At 47.7% G+C, this 22,851-nt stretch overlaps 1 protein-coding gene across 3 annotated transcripts in view; it reads left to right on the plus strand.

Annotated features, from left to right (window-relative positions):
* Positions 1 to 5,977: 5,977 nt before the first annotated feature.
* Positions 5,978 to 22,851, plus strand: part of GPD1L (glycerol-3-phosphate dehydrogenase 1 like) — a 55,375-nt gene continuing 38,501 nt past the window's right edge. For 2 of the 3 annotated variants that reach the window (XM_027088184.1, XM_027088186.1), the window contains exons 1-2: positions 5,991 to 6,121; positions 18,540 to 18,717. In XM_027088184.1, coding sequence (XP_026943985.1) covers positions 6,075 to 6,121; positions 18,540 to 18,717 — 225 coding nt within the window. In that variant the 5' untranslated portion in view covers positions 5,991 to 6,074. Of the gene's footprint in view, positions 6,122 to 18,539; positions 18,718 to 22,851 lie in introns of all 3 variants that reach the window. The other variant, XM_027088185.1, reaches the window with a different exon arrangement.

Here is a 22,851-nt window from a genome sequence, read left to right on the forward strand (position 1 = left end):
TTTTTTTTTTGCGGTACACGGGCCTCTCACTGTTGTGGCCTCTCCCGCTGCGGAGCACAGGCTCCGGACGCGCAGGCTCAGCGGCCATGGCCCACGGGCCCAGCCGCTCCGCAGCACGTGGGATCCTCCCGGACCGGGGCACGAACCCGCGCCCCCTGCATCGGCAGGCGGACCCCCAACCACTGCGCCACCAGGGAAGCCCACGTATTTCTTTAAATCACCATAGACCCATGAATTTTTAGTTCATTCAAAGGGTTTAAGCCCATTACTATCATTATTTATTTATTTTTAGTTATTATTTATTTACTTATTAGTTTTTTAAGTTGAAGTACATTGATTTACAACATTGTGTTAGTTTCAGTTGTACAGAAAACTGATTCAGTTATACATGTATATGTATATTCTTCTTCAGATTCTTTTCCATTAAAGGTTATTACAAGATATTGAATACAGTTCCCTGTGCTATACTGTAAATTCTTGTTATTTATCATTATTTACTTTAATGCTTGTGTTGACACAGATTTTGCAATTCTCCCCTCTCTCATATTTGTTCACTATTCACTATTCTACAGCTCTTTCTGTTCCTTAAACACGGAGGCTATTTCCTGCCTCAGGGCCTTTGCACTGGCTACTCCCCCTCCCTGGAGTGCTGGCTCCTTTGATTCACTCAGGTGTCCCTGCTCAGAGTCCTTCTCCGATCATCTCATCTAATTTAAGGCTAATCCCTCTCTCCCTCTCCTACTTTCCCTCTCATTCTCCTCTTCTGTGTTTTCAACCTCTTCCTCTCTACTGGTTCCTTCCTAGGAATATTTCAACATGTTCTAGCCTTTCCCGCATAATTTAAAGGGAAAAAAAAGCCCTATGAATTCTTCCCTTCCCCCTTCGGTTTCGCCGTCCCTCCCCACACATCCCTAGCCCTCATCTTCTGCTGACAGCCAAACTTCTAGAAAGCAGAGTCTACACTCTCTCACGCGCTATTTCTTTGCTTTCCATTTATGCCTCCACCCACCAAAATCTCTGCCCAGAACTGAAACTGAAGTCTTCTCACCGGGCCCACCAACAACAAGGGCAGTGGTTAGCCCATACCAGACCTTTCCAGTGTGGACTGGAAAAAGGTATCCCTTCCTCAAGATACTTGCTTCCCTCTGTCAGAAAATGGTCCTCTCAAGCACACCAATCTGCAATGTCCACAATGTGCATGGCGCCCACTGGCTTTGTGCAGTGTGCTACCTGCACGACCATACTTTGCTGGCAGCCTTCTTTCTGCTAGCTTGAAAGATGCACTCTGGTCTCATCTTGTCTGACCACTCTCAAACTCCCCTGTGACCACCCCTCCTTCTGGAAATGTGGTCTTCCTTTGCAACCATAACACCACACTCTGCATTCCTGCTGCTCCTTTCTCATCCTCTCAGGCTCTTAAATGTTAAGTCCATTTCAGAGTCCTGTCCTGGTTTGTCTTCCTTTGATGCTTGACCCATCTCTGTGAGTGATGTCAAGCACTTTCACTCAACATTTATTGAGTGTCTACTCTGTGCCTGGCAGTGTCCTAGACACTGACCCCTTGGGATTTCCAAGTATGTGCTGATGATCTGCAAATGTGTCTCTAACTGCCTCCCTGAAATCTGCACATGGAATCCAAATGGACTCCTGAGACTTAACTTCTCCAGAACTGAGCTCATCACCCTTCTCTCCAGATCAATTCCTCTTCCTGTTTTAGCAAATGATACTCATTCAGTTGCCCAAGCCTGAAAGCTGGAGTCGTCCTAGACTCCTTCCTCTCTCTGCCCCCAAGAAAGTAGTAGGTCTTATTTTTCTCCTTCCTAGATATGTCTCAGTTTCACCCATGTCTCCCCATCGCCATCACCACCACACCAGCCTCCGTCCTATCTAAGCCAGTATCACCTCTCATGTAGAATAAACACTGCATCACAGATGTAGAAAACAAACTTATGGTTACCAAGGGGGGGAAGAGGGGAGAGGGATAAATTGGGAGATTGGGATTGACATATATACACTACTATATATAAAACAGATAACTAGGGAATATCCTGGTGGTCCAGTGATTAGGACTTGATGCTTTCACTGCTGAGGGCCCGGATTCAATCCCTGGTCGGGGAACTAAGATCCTGCATGCCGCATGGTGTGGCCAATAGATAAATAAATAAATAAATAAATAAATAAAACAGATAACTGATAAGGACCTATTGTACAGCACCGGGAACTCTACTCAGTACTCTGTAATGACCTATATGGGAAAAGAATCTAAAAAGGAGTGTGTATATATGTATAACTGAATCACTTTCCTGCACACCTGAAACTAACACAACACTGTAAATCAACTATACTCCAATAAAAATTAATTTAAAAAAAAAAGAATAAACACTGCAGCAGGCTCCCACCTGGCCTCTGCCTCCTGGCCCTGACGATGTCAAGCTCCTCCTTTAAACCCTACAATGGCTTCTTCTACCCTCAGGATTTAAGTTCTAATTCTTTGATATCATTTATAAGGCCAATCATGATCAGGCAGTTCCTCTACCTCCCTACCTTCATTTCTCTCCATTTACCCTGCGCCTCATACTCTTTCCCTTATTCCTTCTCCCTTCCAACCATACTGAGCTCCTTTTAGTTCCTGAGCATGTCATCTGTCTCTGAATCTTAGCTGATACTCTTCCCTCTGCCTGGAAGAGCTCCTTTGTGTGCCGACCCGCCGCCAGCCCTTCACCTTGCCAACAGCACCTTTTTCTTCAGGCTTCAACAAAGATCTTACTTTATTTAAGAAGCCTTCCGTGAGCCCCCAAATCTGGGACAGAGGCTTTTTTTCTGGGCTGCCATAGTAAATTACACTGTAGGGTAATTACCTGTCAACTGGCCCTGTATCTCCCGCTAAATATAAGTATGTAAGAGGGGAGGGACCTTGCCTCTCGTTTCATACTTCATCCCTGGGACCTAGCACCGCAACTGGCACACAGCAGGTGCTCAGTAAATACACACTGAATGAATGAGTAGTCAGATGAGTGTAAGATACAGAATCCCCAATTCCTGGCTCTGACTCCCCATGGGAACTTTGGGAAGTCTTTTTTAGTCTTGCTGTATCTCTTGTCCTCACTTATAATATGAAAATACACTACAGATTGTGGCAGTTTTAAAACCTGGCCCCCAACTTCTCTGACATTGTCTTACTGAGAGGTGAGGCCTATGTCCCCTCCCCTAGAATTTGGCCTCTGTGATTTCTTGACCAAAAGATCACATGACAGAAGTGATGCTGTGATTTATTTAGGGGTTCAAGTCTTAAGAAACTGGCAACTTTCGTTTCCTTTCCCTTGAGATGTTTGCTGGTAGGATACAGGCACAAGGGGAAGCAGCTTTTGGGGAGGCCCACCCACGTGGAGAACACTCAGGCCTGCAGCCCACCAGCCAGCAGTGGGCACCGACTTGCCAGCATGCGAATGAGCCAGCTTGGAAGTGGATCCTCCAGCCCCCTTTGACCGTGCACCCCATGTGGAGAGAGCCTCCCCCTCTGATTCTGCAGCTAAAGAAATGAATGTGGTTGCTTGGAGATCTAACTTTGGGATGCTTTGTTAAACAAGAAATAACCAGGCAGATGCTGAGACCTGCAAGTGGAGTGTTGCTGCCACCTGACATGCAGCATTGGCTTTGGGACCGGGTAGCAGGCAGGAGTCGAAAGGCCCTGGGAGGGTGTTAGGGACACGGTAGGAGCCTGGTGGTGAGGGCTTAAGAGAACGAAGGAAAATGTTAGCTGGAGCCAAGAGAGTAAAGGAGACTCCAGTTATATAGGAAAGTTTGGAATAGTGTTGCTGTGCCTCCTGTAATGCAGAAAATCAGAAGTGTGCTGCGTGAACTCAATGACCTGGCTAAGGAGATTGCTAGGCTGAGTTTCTAAAGGGCTGCCTGGCTTCTCCTCGCTGCCTGGTGAGTTTTTACCAAGATACATGCATACCCCAGTTATGTTGTCAGGTGCTGTCTCCACACACCGAATCGTATACACCCTGGGACTTCTCCAGGTCCCTCAAGAGTTCACACGTCCAGTGAGATGGGCTAACTTGTCGTCCTCCAAGTTGTTTAACCCTCTTCTGGGTGACCCACAGGAGGCCAACCTCGGCAGCCCTGCTATCTTAGCTGACCAGGAGGGGGACTGGCAGAGGACCAGCCATCTCAGCACTGGATTGTCTCACTCCTCTGTCCTGGAGCTTCTCCCCTCCCCCAAGACCTTCATTAAATCAATACACAAAAATGTTTATAATATATGTAAAAATGTAAAGCATAACCAACCTTCCTCTCCACTAGAACCACAATCTTGTATTTTGTGTTTCCTTCCCTTCTTTTCCCTTACAGGTATACTATGTATGTATATATCCCTGTTGATACATGTAATTTTGCATGATCTTTGTAGCCAGTCTAGAAAATAAATGACTACTCACTATGTCCATCCTGGCACAATATGTCATGCATCTCCGCTGATTGATAAATCCTGTATGATGTTGTGCAGAATGGGTCCACAGAACATCCAAGCAGTTCATTTTCATGCAGGTGCAGTTGCAGCATTGCGGAATGGGAGCGTCCATATAAAGAACAAATCTTTTAGGCAAAGGCTAAAAGTGAGCCGATCAGTTGGTGTGAATCTTGGCAAAGTATGTTGACTCCTCAAGTACATGAGTTCATTACTTAATTAGACAAACCTGTTTGGTAACACAAATGGCAAGGGGAAAAAAATGAATAAAGCTTGGATAGCCCATCCTTCACATCATTCCCGCTTTGGTATCTTTCCTGGCAAATAACTGAGAGCTAACCACCAGTGAGGAGTGGAGGGCATGCTCTGTCTCACTCATTCTAAATAGTTCCTTGCCTAAGTATCATAAGTAACAGAGATAAATTTTTCATACAATGTAGAAGTGAAAACAAAAATAACAGTTAATCCTCCGGGCATCAAACTAATAAGCCTAGTATTTTTCTAGGTACTAGAGTATTTGTTTCCTCAGCCAGTCTCCACTGATATTTTAGTTCTCTGGTTCTCAATCTTGAGTCCTTTGGCAATCACCCCTTGAACTTCAAAAAATTTGAATGTTTTGTATCCCATTCCGGGAGATTCTGATGCAATTGGTCTGGGGTGCTGACTGGGCGTGGGGATTTTGAAAAGCTCCGGAGACTCAGAGCTGCAGCGGAGTTTCAGAAACCCTGGTTCACACCGCTTTGTCCTCCTCCTCAGGGTCCAGCGTGGCGCCTGGTGGAAAGTGATGCTCACAATGGATACACAGCGTCCCGTTTCTCAGGAAGGAGGGAAGCGTGGTCTCAACCGCAAACCTCCTGGTGTCCTGGGGCGAAGACCATGAGGAGGCCAGTCCTGCCAAGCCAGTGGGTGACGGCGACGCCGCCCGTGTCTAGGTCTCCCCCTCCCTAGAGCGCAGGTACTGTCCGGCCAAGTCCCGAAGGCCTCAGAAGATACACGGCCACCGCGAAGTTCGGCGGTGCCAGGTGGTTTCTTGTTTCCACAAGAGAGGCGGAAGCTGAAGAGGATGGGGTGGCCACTTCGAGCTCTGGACCAAGCCTGGTTGACTTCAGAGTCAATCCAGGCTCCTCTCTCGGCTCCAAATTGCAGCCCCGGCAGCTCTTCCCGAGAGGGTCGGAGTCGGGGGAACGTAGGCCAGCCGGGTCAGGACTGCTCCGCGGGGAGGGTAGTGCAGCCCCAGGCGCCCGGAGCGCGCGTCAGGTCGCAACCGCCCGGGGAAGCAAGGGGCGCGGCGGGAGCGTCGATCCAGGGGGCGCGGACTACAAGTCCCGACAGGCCTCGGGCAGGGCTGGGCGGTGCCGGAGCGGGGCCAGGGGCCAGCCGGGCCCGGGCGTGCGCGGTGGTTCTCGGGAGTGGCGGGGCGGGTCCTCCAGGCTGTCAGCTGTAGCCCTGTGCGCTCGGGCGGGGGTAGTAGCGGCCATTGGCCGACAGGCGGGAGGGGCGGGCTGCTGCGAGCCTCAGCTGGTTCAGGCCGAGCGGGAGGAGGCGGAGGCGGAGCGGGCGGCCGGCCAGGGAGGCGCGCGCCGGTCTGCTGCGTTCCGGCCTGGCCATGGCAGCGGCGCCCCTGAAAGTGTGCATCGTGGGCTCGGGGAACTGGTGAGCGACGGCGGGCCGGCGGCGCGGGCTCCGCCTGCGGGAAGCCCCTCTGCCGGACGTCCGAGGGCGCACGTCCCCGCCACGGCGTGGGCACCGGGCACCGCGCGTGGGGAGGCGGGGCGGGCGGCCTCGCGGCCGGGCTGGGCACCGCGCGTCCGGGGAGGCCGCGCTGAGGCACTGGGCTGGGAGGCCCTGGGCCCGTGTGCTTGCGGGGGCGACGCGGAGAGAGGGGCGGCGCACCGGCGGGCACCTGTCTGCGCTCGCGGCACTTCGCGGCGGGCGCACGGAAGCCACCTGCTCGCCATGCCCGGGGGGTTTGCGCAACATCCTCAGGGCGTTCTTCATTTCTCCTGGGCACATCGCCTGGGTCGAGGAGTTGGAGGAGGCTCGAGCGTTCTTGCTGGTGTTTCCGAATCGAGGAAACCGAGGCAGAGGGGACTGAAGGGCGCCTGCTATCCAGGTCGAGGGCGGGGCCGGCTCTGCCCTTCCAAGTGCGGGTCCCGCTCCGGCTTCTGTGAAGTCTAGTATCTTAATAAAGTATCGGGAAGAAAATCCAAGTTCCTACAGGCCGGGCTCCCCAGTAGCTCAGGGACTTTGGGAATTCTCCTTTGGGGGGATGTTTGCGCAGCTTTGCTTCTCCGATAGGCTTTATTTGACTTTAGCGTTTATAAAGCACTTTGTGCCAGGCGTTCTTGTAAGCGCTTTAAATGTCAGCTCTTTTAGTTACTTTTCTGAAACTTACACAGTGGGATTATTTGGTGTGTTTGGGTTACTGTAGAGGAAAGTGGACCGGGGGAGAGGAGGCAGAATATGGTATAGCATCTGATATTTTCAGTCTTTTTTCCACAGCTGCGCCCTATTTTTCCCACATCCGAGGGACTAGTATAGAATAGTTCAGAGTGATGTCCTTAAAGTCCTTGTGTTTTTTGGTGGCCGGACACTTACCACTGTTAAGGCTTCTAGGAGTCCTGCAGCAATTGGTACTAGTTACTTGGTCTCCGTCTTTAAGACTTGGCCCAGAAAGTACTTCTTGCAGGAAACCTTATCTGATTCTCCACTTTTCCATCCCAGCAAGGTGAGGGCCCTCTCCCTGTGCCTCTGTTGCTGACATCTGTCATTGCAAGGTGATGATTTATTTGATTATCTGTTTCCACTCCTCCCCTCCCAGCTCTTGAGAACAGCATCTACCTTAGTGCCGGGCATATGCTAAGTAAATACTAAATGAATGTCTAAAAACTAACTTTTTAATGTAAAAATGTAATTGCATATGATTTGGCAATAATTCACATTGTTTAAAAGGTACGAAAAACCCCACAAAAAACACAGTGAAACATCTCTCATCCACTCTTGTCTCCCAAGGTATCTCCTGGAAGAAAACCACTGTTATCAGTTTCTTCTGTTCTTTCTGGAAGAATTCTATCAGATGCAAGTGAATGTTTACATATGTTCTTTTATCTCTCTGCCCTGCAAATACTAGGATATTATGCACTTTTCTGTAAACTTTTTTTTTTCAACCAACAACAGAATGTTCTGTCCCACATGTAATGGAGTTGATACCTGCCCACTGCAGAGCTTCGTATGGACTTTCAGCTGGACTTTGCCAGTTCTGATCCCAAGGTCACTTGAGTGAAATGTCAGCTGCCTTGTGGGCCGTGAGACTGAAAAAGCGCCCATTCAGCGCGTGTTCTTTAACATTAGTTTCCTCTTCTGTAAGAGGCCACAGAACCACAGATGACAGCACCTTTTCCTCCTTTGCAAGGTGCAGGAGAAGTGGCATGGCTGGGCTACGCCAGATATGGGCCTGAAATAAGAGTTGTGAAGTGACCCTCCTGTGGCCCTGCCCCTCCGTCCCCCCTCCCCCCCGCTGGCCCCATGCCCCCGGCTTCCCGCAGCTTCTCTCTGATGTACTTGACTTTTTCTTGGCTCACTCCAGCCCAAGGAAATGGAGTAGAACTTGGCTAGTGACACTGGAGCAGAGCAATTGAGAAATGTGCCGATGGTCTGGGCTGGCTGCCGATTCTGTTAATGATGGGATCAGACTGGAACAGTCATTGGCTTCCTTGTCGCTGCCCTGGGTGCAGAGCCATGCTAGTCCTAGAGAGAGGCTCACGACCTCCCCAGAGAGATTCAGGAACTTAGGGACAGAAAAGGACACAGAGAGGCTGCCCAGGGGCCCACTGAGTGTTCAGCTCTGGTCAAAGACATTTGACTGTCTGCTCCATGCAGATATGGTGGTTTTTCCAGGGATAGGAACACAAGTGGACACCATCTCTTCCTTCACGTCACAGATAGATAAGGATATGGAAGATAAATTCAAAAGAAGTACAAAGTCGAATGAAATATCTGTCACAAGATTAGACGTTTTAGATTGTTTTTTTGGTTTCTGTTCTGAATTTTTTTTTCTCACGTGGCATGCAAGATCTTAGTTCCCCAATCAGGGATTGAACCCGTGTCCCCTGCAGTGGAAGCACGGAATCTTAACCACTGGACCGCCAAGAAAGTCCAAGAGTAGACGTTTTAAATAGTGTTTTTAGTAATGTTTCTTAAAATGTGGTCCAAAGACAACTTGCATCAGCATTAGCACTGAAGCTAGACTTGCTGAATCATATTCCCTGAGTGAGAGTGGAACAGATTTTTCCCTAAGAGATTTTAGCCTTCTGCTGATTTTAAAACAGGTTACCAAAAGATGGACCCTTCCAGATGCTCAGGAATAGGAAATTACTTAAGCAGTGTTTACATTTGGGACTTTTTTTAAAAAGAAATTTATTTATTTGCTGTGTTGGGTCTTTGTTGCTGCGCCCGGGCTTTGGTTGCAGAGAGCGGGGGCTACTCTGTGTTGCGGTGCATGGGCTTCTTGTGGTGGCTTCTCTTGTTGTGGAGCCCGGGTTCTAGGCACGCGGGCTTCAGTAGTTGTGGCGCACAGGCTTAGTTGCTCCGTGGCATGTGGGATCATCCCGAACCAGGGATCTTACCCGTGTCCCCTGCATTGGCAGGCGGATTCTTAACCACTGCACCACCAGGGAAGTCCCTACATTTGGGACTTTGAAGCAGCTCAGAATGCTTATGGAAACAGTGATGTTACATCTATAGCTAAAAGGTGGCTCTAAAGCTCACATTGGTGCGTCCCCCAATGTAAATAATCATCAGTTGCTATGCAGATACCTGAAGACTGACGGGCCTGTCCCGCCCTCCCTCACCTCTTTTCCTCTAGACGGTGGGAGAGAGGAGGCCAAGGGGGCCTCTTGCATCCAGCTGAGCCCTGTTGTGCTGCCCGCTGTGAGGATGCAGGGAGGTGCTTCCTAAGCGGCATGGCTTTTCTTGGTCCTGGTGACTCACAATAGCAACAGAAAGGAAAAAACAAGCTTCTTAGGTTCCTCCAAAGATGAAACAAAGTTCCTTCACCAGAACCTTGGGAAGGGCACCCAGACACAGTGCAAGATGCAGCTCTAGAACTAAAACCTCAGGGTTGTATTTGCAGTCTAAGTCCAGAAACACCCCACACCTCCTTGGGAGGCCAGGTCAGGCAGCAGTGGGAGGAGGCACTCGGGATTCCTACCCGCTGGGTTTCTGGCCACATCAAGTTCTAGGTCCTTGAGCAAACTGCTTCTCTCCAAGAATCATTGCTCCTGACATGGGTACTTGCTGTCTAGGATCATGGTGAGGATGAAATGAGATGATCTGAGAGAGTGCAAAGTGACTAGCACCCAGCAGTTGTCAGCTAATGAAAAAATGCTGTCTGTGTTAGTTCCATCATCCTTGACCAGAGCCATCACAAAACAGACCTTTTCAAGGTCAGTGGTTAATAAGGTGGAATTAAAACCCAGATCCTTCTAACTCCAATGTCCGTGTTCTATAAATTCTTAGCATTTTCAGTGAGAAGTGTACTTTTACCAATGCCAATCACAAAATGCTAAGGAATAGAGGCAGAAGAAGGGAGAAGATAAAAGAGCGGGAGGTGTTTCCAGGAGTTATCTTTTGCCCTTGTTTTCAGCACAGCTTGACTCCTGGGACTGAAAGTCAGGGAGAGCTTTGGCCTACTTTGCACCGATGAGTGAAGCTGGACATGTGGCTGACCCTTTTTGTCCTGTTGGAAACATCTGAATGCAGCCTGGCAGCTCTTCATCCCCCAGTGTCATCGTTTTTGACTGTGCTGCTCAGTGCCTGTGATGATCCTTGCTGTACCCCCACGTGGAGAGCTCGAAACAGTTTAGGCATCTGCATGTTAGCTCCTCTGAGGTCAGAACGACCCCTTCCTGGTCCACAGGCGACGCTGACACACCTCTACTGTGGAAGCTGGAGGGAGAGGTAGTGGTGGTTCGGGCTGACCTGGGAGGAGACCCATTTCCCTCAGGAGCCAGGCTGAGGACACCTGCCAGGCTGATCCGCACACCTGTTTCTGTTGTTGTGCAGTGTATACATCACAGCTATATTGGGGATGAGTCTGATTTTCATATCTTAGCCCTCTTTCACCTCTTTCATCATTCTTCACTTCCTCCCCTCCCTTAAGGGGGATAATCATAACAGTTACCACTTAGGGTCATTTTCTGTGTCTGGGATGTGCATTATTTCATTTAAATCTCATAACAAGTCTATGCGGTACTACTATTATTCCTATTTTAGGTGACAAAACTGAGATTAGAAAACTTTTCAAGGTCAGTGGTTAATAAGGTGGAGTTGAAACCCAGATCTTTCTAACTCCAATGTCCGTGTTTCTATAAATTCTTATTTTTAATGAGAAGCATACTTTTACCTGAGAACAAATCCCATCATCACAAAAATATTGAGTAGCTTACCCTCCCAAAAATGTCTAGTATAACAATATTCCACTTAAGAAAAATCAAATTGAAATGAGGTCTTAAAAATCATCCTGGAGAGACTTCCCTGGCAGTCCAGCGTGTAGGACTCTGTGCTTTCACTGCTTGCGGCACGGGTTCGATCCCTGGTTGGGAAACTAAGATCCTGCGTGCCTTGCAGTGTGGCCAAAAAAAAAAAAAAACAAACAAACATCCTGTTCAGTTTCCCTCCAAAGGAGGCATCCCATTTCTTGTAGACATGACATGATCATAGTTTACTGTTTTTAAGGCACCTGATCTTAAAATTAATCTAGTAAATTAATTATTAGAAAAGTCTTATATTTGAGAGGAGAATCTGTCACCTCCAGCTTCTACCCATTAGTCTGTGAGCAGCGCTGAGGCGAGCCTACTCTTTTTTTTTTTTTTTTCTGGCTGCGTTGGGTCTTTGTTGCTGTGTGGGGGCTTTCTCCAGTTGCGGCAAGTGGGGACCACTCTTCGCTGCAGTGGCAGGCCTCTCATTGTGGTGGCTTCTCTTGTTGCGGAGCACAGGCTCCAGGCAAGTGGGCTTCAGTAGCTGTGGCTTGCGAGCTCTGGAGTGCAGGCTCAGTAGTTGTGGCGCACGGGCTCAGTCCCTCCATGGCATGTGGGATCTTCCCAGACCAGGGCTCGAACCCGTGTCCCCTGCGTTGGCAGGTGGATTCTTAACCACTGCACCACCAGAGGAAGCCGAGCCCACTCTTTTCTAAAACATGTCCCATTGGATAGAAGAGTCACATGTCCCCTAAATCTTCCCTGTCGCAGGCCAAGTAGTATCTCCAAGCCTCTCAATCCTTGCTGGTGGGAAGTTGTGTCTGGGGTCGTCAACCATCCAGGTCTTTCTCCTTCCCCACATCTCTAACTCCCAGGCTTGATGATGTCAGGAACTAAGCCAGAAGTCCCCCGACTCCTTTAAGGTTATCCTAGTGGCACTTTGCCATCATTCTACTTTGGGGCTCAGTTCCTTCCACAGTTGGGTGCTAGGAACTTCATTGATTATCTGTTGCTGCCCCAGTATCTCCCCTGAAACTTAATGGCTTCAAACAGCAATCATTGATTAGCTCCTGATTCTGGGGGTCAGCAATTTGGGCTAAGCAGGGAGAGTCTTCTGCTGGTCTCACCTGGGCTCACTCATAAGGCAGCGGTCAGGTGTTTAGTGGACTGGGGCTCTTGGTCCTCGATGCCCCCTTTCACAGTGGGCAGGCTTTGGCCAGGCTAATGGGGGCGACTGGCCACGTGTCTATCTTTCTGCAGCAGGCGAGCTTGGGCTTCTCCATGTCGTGGCTGGATTCCAACTTCAAGAGAGAGTTCATGTAAATTCCTCACATAAGTGGAATCATACAGTAATTGTCCTTTTTGTAACTGGCTTATTTCACTTAGTATAATGTCCTCAAGGTTCACTTCTTTTTGTAGCATGTGCCAAAATTTCTTTCCTTTTTAAGGCTGAATTGATAGTCCACGGTATGAATATACCAGCGTTTGTTTATTTGTTCAATCCATCAGTGGACACTTGGGTTGCTTCCACCTTTTGGCTGTTGTGAGTAATTCTGCTATGAACATTGGTGTACAAATATCTCTTTAAGATTCTGCTTTCAAATCTTTTGGGTATATGCCCAGAAGGGGAATTGCTGGATCATATGGTAATTCTATCTTTAGGTTTTTGAGGAACCACTGTATTGTTTTCCATAGCAGTTACACCATTTTATATTCCCACCAGCAGAGCACAAGGGTTCCAGTTTCTGCACATTCTAACACTTGTTTTTCTTTTGTTTTAATATAGTAGCCACACTAACAGGTGTGAGGTGGTATGTATTTTGTTAATCGCATGTGATGCATATGATCGTATGGCATATACAATTTTGCATCCTGTTTTTTGTTAAATGTAACATTCTATTTGAGGCTTTTCCTCTGCAGTTTGGATTTTGATAGACAGAAAGACTGTTTTCATCTGCTTCTCCCCCTCCTTTTTTTCTCTATGTGAAGTTGTTCACATTGATCTTTTTTCCTCTGCGGTTGCTATCTTTGATTTTTAACTTATAAAGCTTTCCTATCCAGAGATCAAATAAACATTCACCAAGTTGAATCTATTTTTAAAATACTTTATTTTTCACATTTGCATCTAATACTCTGGCATTTGATTGTACTTTAAAAGCCCTTTAACTGCAAAGAATTACACAAAATGTTAACAGTGGTTCTCCCTGAGTGGTAAGATGATAATTTTTTTTTGTCTTTCATGTATTGCTTTTATGAATAAGAAAGTCGATGTTATTTAAGCCAAAACTGATCACCCTCTTCCCTTGGATCCACACGTAGGATCAGCTCTGGGCACGGGATGGGGAGAATCTAGCTGCACCCTTGTTTGTTCTCCCTAGAGAGTTTCCTCCTTGGTAAAAGAGGGATGGTCTGTGGCGTCCTTTCTGTGCCAGTAAGCTCCTGCACCCCATGCAGTTCTGGGAATTGTCAACCTGACTTGATAGGCATCCTGTTCCTTGGCTGATTAAAATGTCACATCTTTTTAGAGAGGAAGAGGTGAGTGAATGCCAAGGGGCTGGGGGAAGGGGGGTGTTGCCAGTGGAGGTTAGGACCTCCAGCAGGTGAGTGTCCAGCTGGGACCCAAGGAGGGAGAGCAGAGTGGTGAAGACATGGCCTGGGCTGCGGATCTCTCCTCTTCCACTGACCACCAGTGTGATCCCGGGAGTTCAGTGTCTTCACTTGAAAAATGGGGATCGTGATAGTCCGTGTCTCAGAGGGTTGCTAAGGCTTAAAACAGATAATGTGGGTAAAGCATTGAAAACAGTACTCTGGTGGTAATCAGATTGCGATACCTAAATGTATCAGATGAAAGGGTTATACCCCTTCAGTTTATACAATGTTATTTGTCAATTACATGTCAATCAAAAAACAAAAAGCAAACAAACAGTGCCTGACACCTGGTAGTCAGCAAACCCCTACCCTCTGCCTCTTGCCCCATCCTTCCCTCTCCTCTTCCCCTTCCTCTGCTCCTTTCTCAGCCTCCTCTCCCTGTCTCCCCCTGCTGCTCATAACCTCTCCCCTCCCCCTTCCTCCACCTCCCACCAGGTGTGGACTCTGGGTAAAAGCAGAGGACAGTCTCCATGCCCCCACCCCGTTCCTGCACCTTTGCTCCACGGGCCCTTCCCTCTGGCTCGAATTCTCCCCCACCCCAACCTTAGACTTGCCAGCTTTATCCCCTGTGTCCTCTGTGCCCGGCACAGTGTCTGCATGGCATAGGTGCTTAATGTGTATTCTTAACAAAATGATTCTACTCTACCCCTCAGCAAACAGGAATTAGTAGAAAGTGTGGGCTTTGGAAACAGATCTGGGCCAGAACTGCTGGCTCTACATGGACAGCGTGACCGGGTGACTTATTCATTCTCTCTGAGCCTCTACTTCTTCATCTGTAAAGTGGGGATAACGTGGCTGCTGGAAAGATGAAATGAGCTCTTGTGTCAAATACCCAGTGTGTACCCAGCTGGCACTGGGTCGTGATTTCCCACCCTAAGTCCCTTTTAAATTTTGTTGGCATAATATTGCTGAGGTTGCAAACTAGTCTGTACTTTGAGGCCCAAGACTTGTTGATAAGTAATTCATGATTCCATAGGAAATGTGATATTATACCCCGGAGTAAAGACCCAAGACTGGCCGTCAGCCGTGCTGAGCCCCCCTCCGAGTTCTGCCACTACCTGGTTGAGTAACCCAAGGTCAGAGTGACCGAGCCTCCTGTGTCGTGTCTTAATCTGCCAGGTGGAGGTTTAGATGGAATTAAACCTTCTTTAAACTGCCCTTTTCGCTTTTGTTTGGCTTATTCACTTAGACTTTCTTTAAAAGTTGACTTTAAAAGAAAACTTTATATCACCACTCCAAAGACTGGAAGTAGAAGGTAACAGCAGCCACCAATAGAATGGAAACAAAACAGTATTATAAAACCCTTGCCAGATACTGGTCCCTGCCGAGGCTCTGAGTGGAGGCCGCCTCATACTTTGGGAAGAAGGGAAATTCACACAGGCTGGAGAGCTGGGAAACACCGCAACACTCACATGAGACATTCGGCGCTCTCTCAGGGAGGCCAGGAGAGTTGAAAAGGGCACACATGCGTCATTGTCACTTGGTGCTGTGTGTGCGTGTGTGTGTGTGGGGGGGGCAAGCGCTCAGCCATTGGGGCTACCTCTGGCCCCCACTCCTCACTTGGGGGAGAACCGGACTCATCGCAGACCTGGCCTTTAGTAGATGGACGAGCTGGCAGGTGGAGCAATGGCTGCTTGTGCCCTTGACCCAGCCGTGTTAACGATCTGTGCCTGACCAGGCTGGAACAGTTACAGGACAGCCCCTGAAACAAGGAGACGCCACCACCGTGGCCATGGGACCCCAGCCCCGACCATGGCTGAGCCACACACAAACTGCCTCCATGGACTGGACTGGACGCAGTATTTTTCTTTTATTTTAGACTCAGTTCTAATATATCTGTGCATGTTTTTAGACTGGTCCTCTGTAGGCCAGGCATCTTTTTAGGACAGGGTTTTCACTTACATGTGGATTTTATGTAGTTGCCTTCAAACACACGGGTTCTTCCAAAACACTCCCTTTGCTATTTGATCCTGTTCCTTACACATATGTGACAAACACATTTAGTACCATTTCAGAGCCACAAAGGAGTTTTGGGTATGGATTATACTTAAAAACAAAAACAACTTTATTCAGGTGTAATTGAAACACAGAAAACTCAGACATACTTAATATTTGATGGGTTTGGAGATAGGGATACACCCATGAAACCATCACCACAATCAAGGTAATAAACATCCATCACCTCCAAGAGTTTCCTCCTGCCCCCATCTCCCCATTTTTGGTGGTAAGAATATTCAGTACTATGTTAGCTATGGGCTTGTCGTATAGAATATATAGCCTTTATTATGTTGAGGTGAATTATATACTTTTGAGGTTTTATAAACAACACAGAAAAGGTGGACAGCAAAGAAAATCCTTGGTTCAAATGGAGATAGTACTGAAAGAGATTAAAGCAGAACAAATTAAAGTGTTTTCATTTCTGATCTCCCAAAAAATATATTATTGTATAAGTTATATAGAAAGAACAAGACTAGGCCTTATAGGCATTAGAATCTTTTTGTTCATCTCCCTGGATTTTTTTTTTTTTTTTTTTTTTGGCTGAGTTGGGTCTTCTTTGCTGCGTGGGGGCTTTCTCTAGTTGCGGTGAGCAGGGGCTACTCTTCGTTGTGGTGCACGGGCTTCTCATTGCAGTGGCTTCTCTTGTTGCAGAACATGGGCTCTAGGCGCGCGGGCTTCACTAGTTGTGGCACACGGGCTCTAGAGTACAGGCTCAGTAGTTGTGGTGCACGGGATTAGCTGCTCCGCGGCATGTGGGATCTTTCTGGACCAGGGCTCAAACCCGTATCCCCTAGCATTAGCAGGAGGATTCTTAACCACTGCGCCACCAGAGAAGTCCCTCCCTGGATTCATTCTTGAATTGAATTTCATGCTTCTTCCTGGTGTCCATCTCCTCCCTTCCCTCCCCTCCCCCATCCATGAGTGGCAGATCCAATAGCTTGGCCCAGAATTACCTGGAGTTACCTCAGCGTTGCTGAGTCTGATGCATCCCTTAGCTACCACTGCAAAACAGCCCACCCTCTGCCAACTCGGTGCTGAAAATAACAAGCACATGTTGTTGCTTGTGCATCTCTGGATCAGCTGGTTAGTTCTTGGCTTGGCCCGGCTCCCTCACGTGTCTGTGATTAGCTCAGTGTTGGCTGGAAGCTCTGCTTTGCCTGCTTTTCCCATCCCTGATGCATGAAGCCCTTTTTGCTTCTCTGCAGAGGTATGGTCTTCCTCAGCACCGTTCCCATGTCTTCTCCCTGGATCCCAGCCAGGTCTGTCCACCGTGGTTCCCTCAGCTGAACGCTGGGCAGGCGAGCCTTCCCATGGATTACCTGGGTTGCATCTGAGTCCTTTATGTTAAAAGTCCCTCGCAGTTTACCCTTCTAATCTCGTGTCCCTCATTCCCTTTCACCTCTTATCACACACAGGATTGTGAATTCCTTTTACCTTGTTCATCTCTCAATTGGGTGGGAAGCTTTTGAGAGCTGTGCCTTTTATATCACCAGCATCTAGCCCAAGGTGTTATGTGCAAAAATAATTGGTGATAATGCCAAGTCTCCCAGGTAATTCTGTTGTGCAGCCAAAGATAAACATAAGGATAACTGTCTCCAATCTGTTCTTCTGCATCAGCTTGGTCCCACCCCCTTTCCGTCATCACCCCTTACTCCATTTCACAAATTGTCTGTATCGTTAGGAAAAATCATTAGAAAAAATAATGAATGCCCTGACACGTGAATTCTCAAGGTGCTCTTTACCATTCTTTCCTTTGCTCCTCACACCAGGAAAGTTATCTAAGAAACTATTTCTCTGTTCAGATTCCTGTAAAAGAACTTGATTGGTTCAGCCGGGATTAGGTACCACCCGCGGCCCAATCAGTGTGCACTCAACACACCTGTGAGATGGGCAAGGTACCCGCTGACCATGATCACCTCTGCCACGGGGACCAGCCGCACACCCGCGGCTCTTGTGCAGAGGACTGGCGTTAACTAGCATCTTCTCTTCCCCTGTGGGAAAGCCTATTGGAGACTGATTCATTACCAGAAAAGGTTTGGTGAATAGAGATGCAGAAAAAAGGGAGCTTTTAGAGGCCTCTGGGTGTCTTCTGGGGGGACCCATGCCCTTGCTCTGCTCCTTTTCTGGAATCCACTTGGGGCTTGTCTTTCCTTTATGACTGCACATGGAGCCTGTTGCAGTTCACCAGAACACAGCTTATTCTACGGTAGCTGCATGTTAATCTTGATGGATTTGAAATATAGCCTAGTTGCTTCGGAGACTTCATGAATGCTTGAAGTGTTATTTTTATGCCATCTTTCAGGTGGATTTCTCTTCCTTCTGTGATACTCTCTTCCAAGATAGGTTGGTGCTTACTAGTTTCAAGGGGTGGTGCTTTCTGACGTTGTAGCAAATTCTGGGGCTTTCCTGATCATGGGGTGGTATTTCCAAGTGAAAACAACTAAGTTTCAAACAGTTTGGACTTCCCTGGTGGCGCAGTGGTTAAGAATCAGCCTGCCAATGCAGGGGACATGGGTTTGAGCCCTGGTCTGGGAAGATTCCACATGCCACGGAGCAACTAAGCCCATGTGCCACAACTACTGAGTCTGTGCTCTAGAGCCAACGAGCCACAACTGCTGAAGCCCACATGCCTAGAGCCCATGCTCTGCAACAAGAGAAGCCACCGCAATGAGAATCCCACGCACTGCAACGAAGAGTAGCCCCTGCTCGCCACAACTGGAGAAAGCCTGCACGCAGCAACGAAGACCCAATGCAGCCAAAAACAAACAAATAAATAAATAAATTTATTAAAAAACCAAATGAACAAACAGCTTGCGGCTGAGACGACATCACATCTGAGTTCTAAGCTCAGTGCTTGAATCAGAACGCAAGTCTCCTGAAATACAATCTAGTGCTTTTTCTCTTCTGCTCGAGTGAGTTTGTTTTCTTTTCCACTGTTTCTTTTGCAGGGGTTCAGCTGTTGCAAAAATAATTGGTGATAATGTCAAGAAACTTCAGAAGTTTGCCTCCACGGTCAAGATGTGGGTCTTTGAAGAAACGGTTAATGGGAGAAAACTGACAGACATCATAAATAATGACCATGAAAATGTAAAATATCTCCCTGGACACAAGCTGCCAGAAAACGTGGTAAGACTTTGGTTAATTCTAAAAGTTACATTCAGCTGAGTTAGCACTTGGGACGTGGGGAGATGGGAAACCTGCTTCCCCGGTCTTCTGTTCCTCTCTACCACCAGGTTCATTGCTTGGTCCGTTTTGGTTTTCCTGACTCTGAACGTGGGCCTTGTGTTAGTTTGCTGGAGCTGCCATAACAAAGTACGATAGACTGGGTGGCTTAAACAACAGAAATTAATTTTCTCACAGATCTGGAGGCTTCACGTTGTCTGGAGGAAGAAATTTTCCTCTACCCTTCTAGGTTCTTCTGTCTGGTCTGAGAATTAAGTTGACGTGAGACAGATTAACAGGAGAAAACCAAACAAAAGTTTAATAACATGTATGCATAGGAGAGACCCAGGAAAACTACGTCATTCACCAAAATGGCGGAAGCCCTCACCTTAAATATTATCCTCAGCTAAAGACAAAAGAGGATGTTGAAGGTGGGGATAGTCAGTTCTGGGAGGTAATGGGGAAAGCACAGTAAACAAGGGTAAGGTGGTTACGCAGATTTAAGTCAGTGCCTTCCCCTTTCCTGAGAGTTTCTAGAGATTTGGTCCTCCCAGCTCTTCCAGGTACTTGGAGGGAGATCCCCTTACAAATGGAGATTTCCCTCATGAATGTAAATGTTTCTTACAAAAGGACAACTCCTACTTGGTTTTCAGTTTCCTCCTTGTCTGCTGTTTCTTAAAAAACAACCACCTTAAAATAATTAATGTGCCAGGGCTTCCCTGGTGGCGCAGTGGTTGAGAGTCCGCCTGCCGATGCAGGGGACACGGGTTCGTGCCCCGGTCCGGGAAGATCCCGCATGCCGCGGAGCGGCTGGGCCCGTGAGCCATGGCCGCTGAGCCTGCGCATCCGGAGCCTGTGCTCCGCAACGGGAGAGGCCACAACAGTGAGAGGCCCGCGTACCGCAAAAAATAATAATAATTAATGTGCCAAAGAGGCATATTTTGAGGTGGCAAAATCTGCTCCCCTGCAAAGCCCAAGATCAAGGTGTTGGTAGGGTTGGTTCTTCTGAGGCCTCTCCTGGACTTCTCTTCTTCCCGTGTCTCCACGTGGTCCTCCCTCTGTGTATCTGTGTCCTAAGACAGACACCAGTCATGTTGCAATGGGGCTTACCCCAGTGACCTCATTTTAACATAATAACCTTTACAAAGACCCTGTCTCCAAATACAGTTGCATTCTGAGGTACGAGAGTTAGGACTTCAACATATGAATTTTGGGGAAACACATTGCAGCTCATCACAGGTTACTTTCTTGGCATTCAGAGTGGTGGTCACATCAAAGCTAGAACTAATAATTTTGCCTTTGTATTGTGTCTCTTGGTAACTCCCGAGATACCTGTTGACGAAAAATTAATCAGTCGGTCTAAGAAAGAAGTAGAAATTTTATTCGAGCCAAATTGAGGATTATAACTTGGGAATAGCATCTCAGTGTTGAGAACTGTTCTGCCCATTAGAAGTCAAGGCATAGTTACATATGTTTTTTGAGACAGAGGGCTTTATGTTAAATGAATTACTGACAGTTCATACAATCCAAGTCTGTACCAGATAAAGAAGGAATGTTATGTTTAAGGAGTTGTCTCCTTGATGCTAAGAGAATGTTGCTCTTCATGGTTGAGCAGGTATTTCCGCCGATGGGGAACGTTTGGTCCATGTGTAATGCAGATACACAACGCACAGTAGAAGGGAGAGAGGAGGCCAAAGGGCAAAGAAAATTTTTTTTGTTTAATTTTTTCTTGTCTTGCCACAAAATATGAATTTTATTTCACATACCCTTTCTAAGCGCATGGACTTTGGTCCATCCCTAGGCCAGCTAATGCACTGGTGAAACCGTGCATCTCAGATTGGGACTTGAACCCACGTGCTGGGACTCAAACCCAGCCAAAACCCACAGTCTTCCAACTGAGGTCACACACCTGGTTTCAGGACTTAACGAAGCTCAGGTTCTTGATGTCTTATCGCAGAAAGAATTCAGTGAGAGACAAAGTGAAAGGTAAGAAATGGATTTATTTAGAGAGAAACACACTCCACAGAGTGTGGGCCATCTCAGAAGGTGAGAAAGGCACCAGGGTATGAGGTTGTCAGTTTTTATAGGGGTGGGTAATTTTATAGGCTAATGAGTGGGAGGAGTATTCCAGCTATTTTGGGAAGGGGCGGGGATTTCCAGGAATTGGGCCACTGCCCACTTTTTGATCCTTATGTTACAGTGAGCATATACTGAGGCTCAAGGTCTGGTGGAAGTTGACTTGTCCACCATCTTGGACCCATTTGGTTCTAATCTGTTTATGTCATGTCCTTGGGCTATGTCGTTATTTCAAAGGTTGTGCCCTGCCCCGTTCCCTCCTGTTTTATTGGTCTGTAATTAAAACCAAGGTCAAGACCTAAATTACCAAATATGATTGGAGGAAATAGAAAATGGGAAGACTGACTGTTTAAAATTCCAGCTTATTAGGCCTGAGCAGGAAAAATCTAGGTTATTGCCTCATTCCAGTGACTTGCAGAGGAAGGAGAAGGTGAGCCTGAGAATGAAAATGGTGACCCGGCAGCTTGTGTGAGTGGAATTCACGAACTCCTGTTCCAGATTCACCCCTGGATGGCTTTCTGTAAGAGTCTGTTTGAAAACCAGCCCAGGTGGCTGCCTGACTCCTAGCAGGGGAGACAGATTTGTTGGCTCATGAATGCCAGCAAGTTTGGAGATGCAAAGACTTTGCTCATTGAGGATTTCCAGTTGCCTTTGGCTACAGTGTTCATTGGTGTCAAGCCCTGTGCAAAGTAGTTTACATATATCATCATGTTACCCGGAAACTGGGTTTAGCTCTTGGATTTATTACTTGGAGCAAGTAAGAACACCAAGGATCTTTCCTAAAGCAGTGTCTCCCCAGCAACAAAATTGGGGAAGTTTTTTTTTGGCAAGAAGTAGATTTATTAATATAGGACGCTTGTATGAGATGCAAGCGGTCAGGCGAGGGAGCTCTGCCCTGAGGTTTAAGTGGGCTACAACTTTAGAGTCAAAGGAAAGGGAGAGAGGAAAAATTGGGGAAGTTTTAAGCTAAAGGAACATGCATACTCACGAAGGGGCTTGGGTGGTGGACTGAGTGAGTCCAAGCTAAAGTGGATTGAAAGTTACAAGGGTCAGAAATGGTCAACATCATCATTCCTTAGGTTCCAGTTGATCTGGTGGTGTTTAAACCCGAGGCTGGTTTAAATCCTGCAAACCACTTAAGATAGTGCTTTAGGCCAGTCTAACTGGGAGTCTTTACAACTGATGTATCTTTGCTATTGTTACTTCTCTTGCCTGATAAGTTTGTCCTTTTGATCCTTAATTACTGAGACCTGTTCAAAGGCAAGCACTGTGGCTCAGATCACAAAATGGCTTAAGCCAAAGATGGCCTCTCTTCTGTCAAGAAAGCCATGCCTTGTTCTGTTTCTCCAGGGAACCCCATCCCTGTCTGGTTACAGTCTCATTTAATGTTCTCAGTGACCCTCTTAGGTTGGTGTTATTAGCTTTCTTACTGTGATGGTGATTCTGATTTTATAGGGGAAGAAACCAGGGCTCAGAGAGGTTAATGAACTTGCCCCAGGTCACAGAGCTGGTGGCTGGCACACCTGTTCCTGAGCCTGCTGAGTCATGGCCTTTTAGACAGTGATGACTTGATGACTTCCCTGTGTCACTGCACTAGGGCCGGGCAGCGTTTCCCTGCAGTTACTCCTGGTGCAGTAAGTGGGGAGAGGAAGGTTCCCTAGGGTTCTGAGCTGGGCAGTTAAGTTACCCAAGTATCTGATGGAAAGAGTAAAGGTGCTGCTGTTCCCGCGGCTCTGGAAGGCCTCTGAGGTCATCTCTAACCGTGCTTGGTGCAGACCATTTTCCTCCGAGCTTCCCTTCTCATCATACCTGTCGGGATCAATTACTCCTTCCCTTCTGTGGAGAGTTCCTTCCACTCTGTGTGGACCACTCTGTACCCCCACCTGCCCCAGGCATGTGGGCTTGACTTTCTGGGGTTTCGTTCTCCCAAGGTTCCTAGCGTAGTGCTCAGGGAACGTGGGTGGAGGTGAATCTGCCAGGTGGTTCTCTGCCTGCACAGAGAACAGGGGAGCAGCGGGGAAG

Source organism: Aethalodelphis obliquidens, unplaced genomic scaffold (assembly GCF_003676395.1).
Source record: "Aethalodelphis obliquidens isolate GAN/ISIS:26980383/991018 unplaced genomic scaffold, ASM367639v1 scaffold62, whole genome shotgun sequence".
Classification (NCBI taxonomy): domain Eukaryota; kingdom Metazoa; phylum Chordata; class Mammalia; order Artiodactyla; family Delphinidae; genus Aethalodelphis; species Aethalodelphis obliquidens.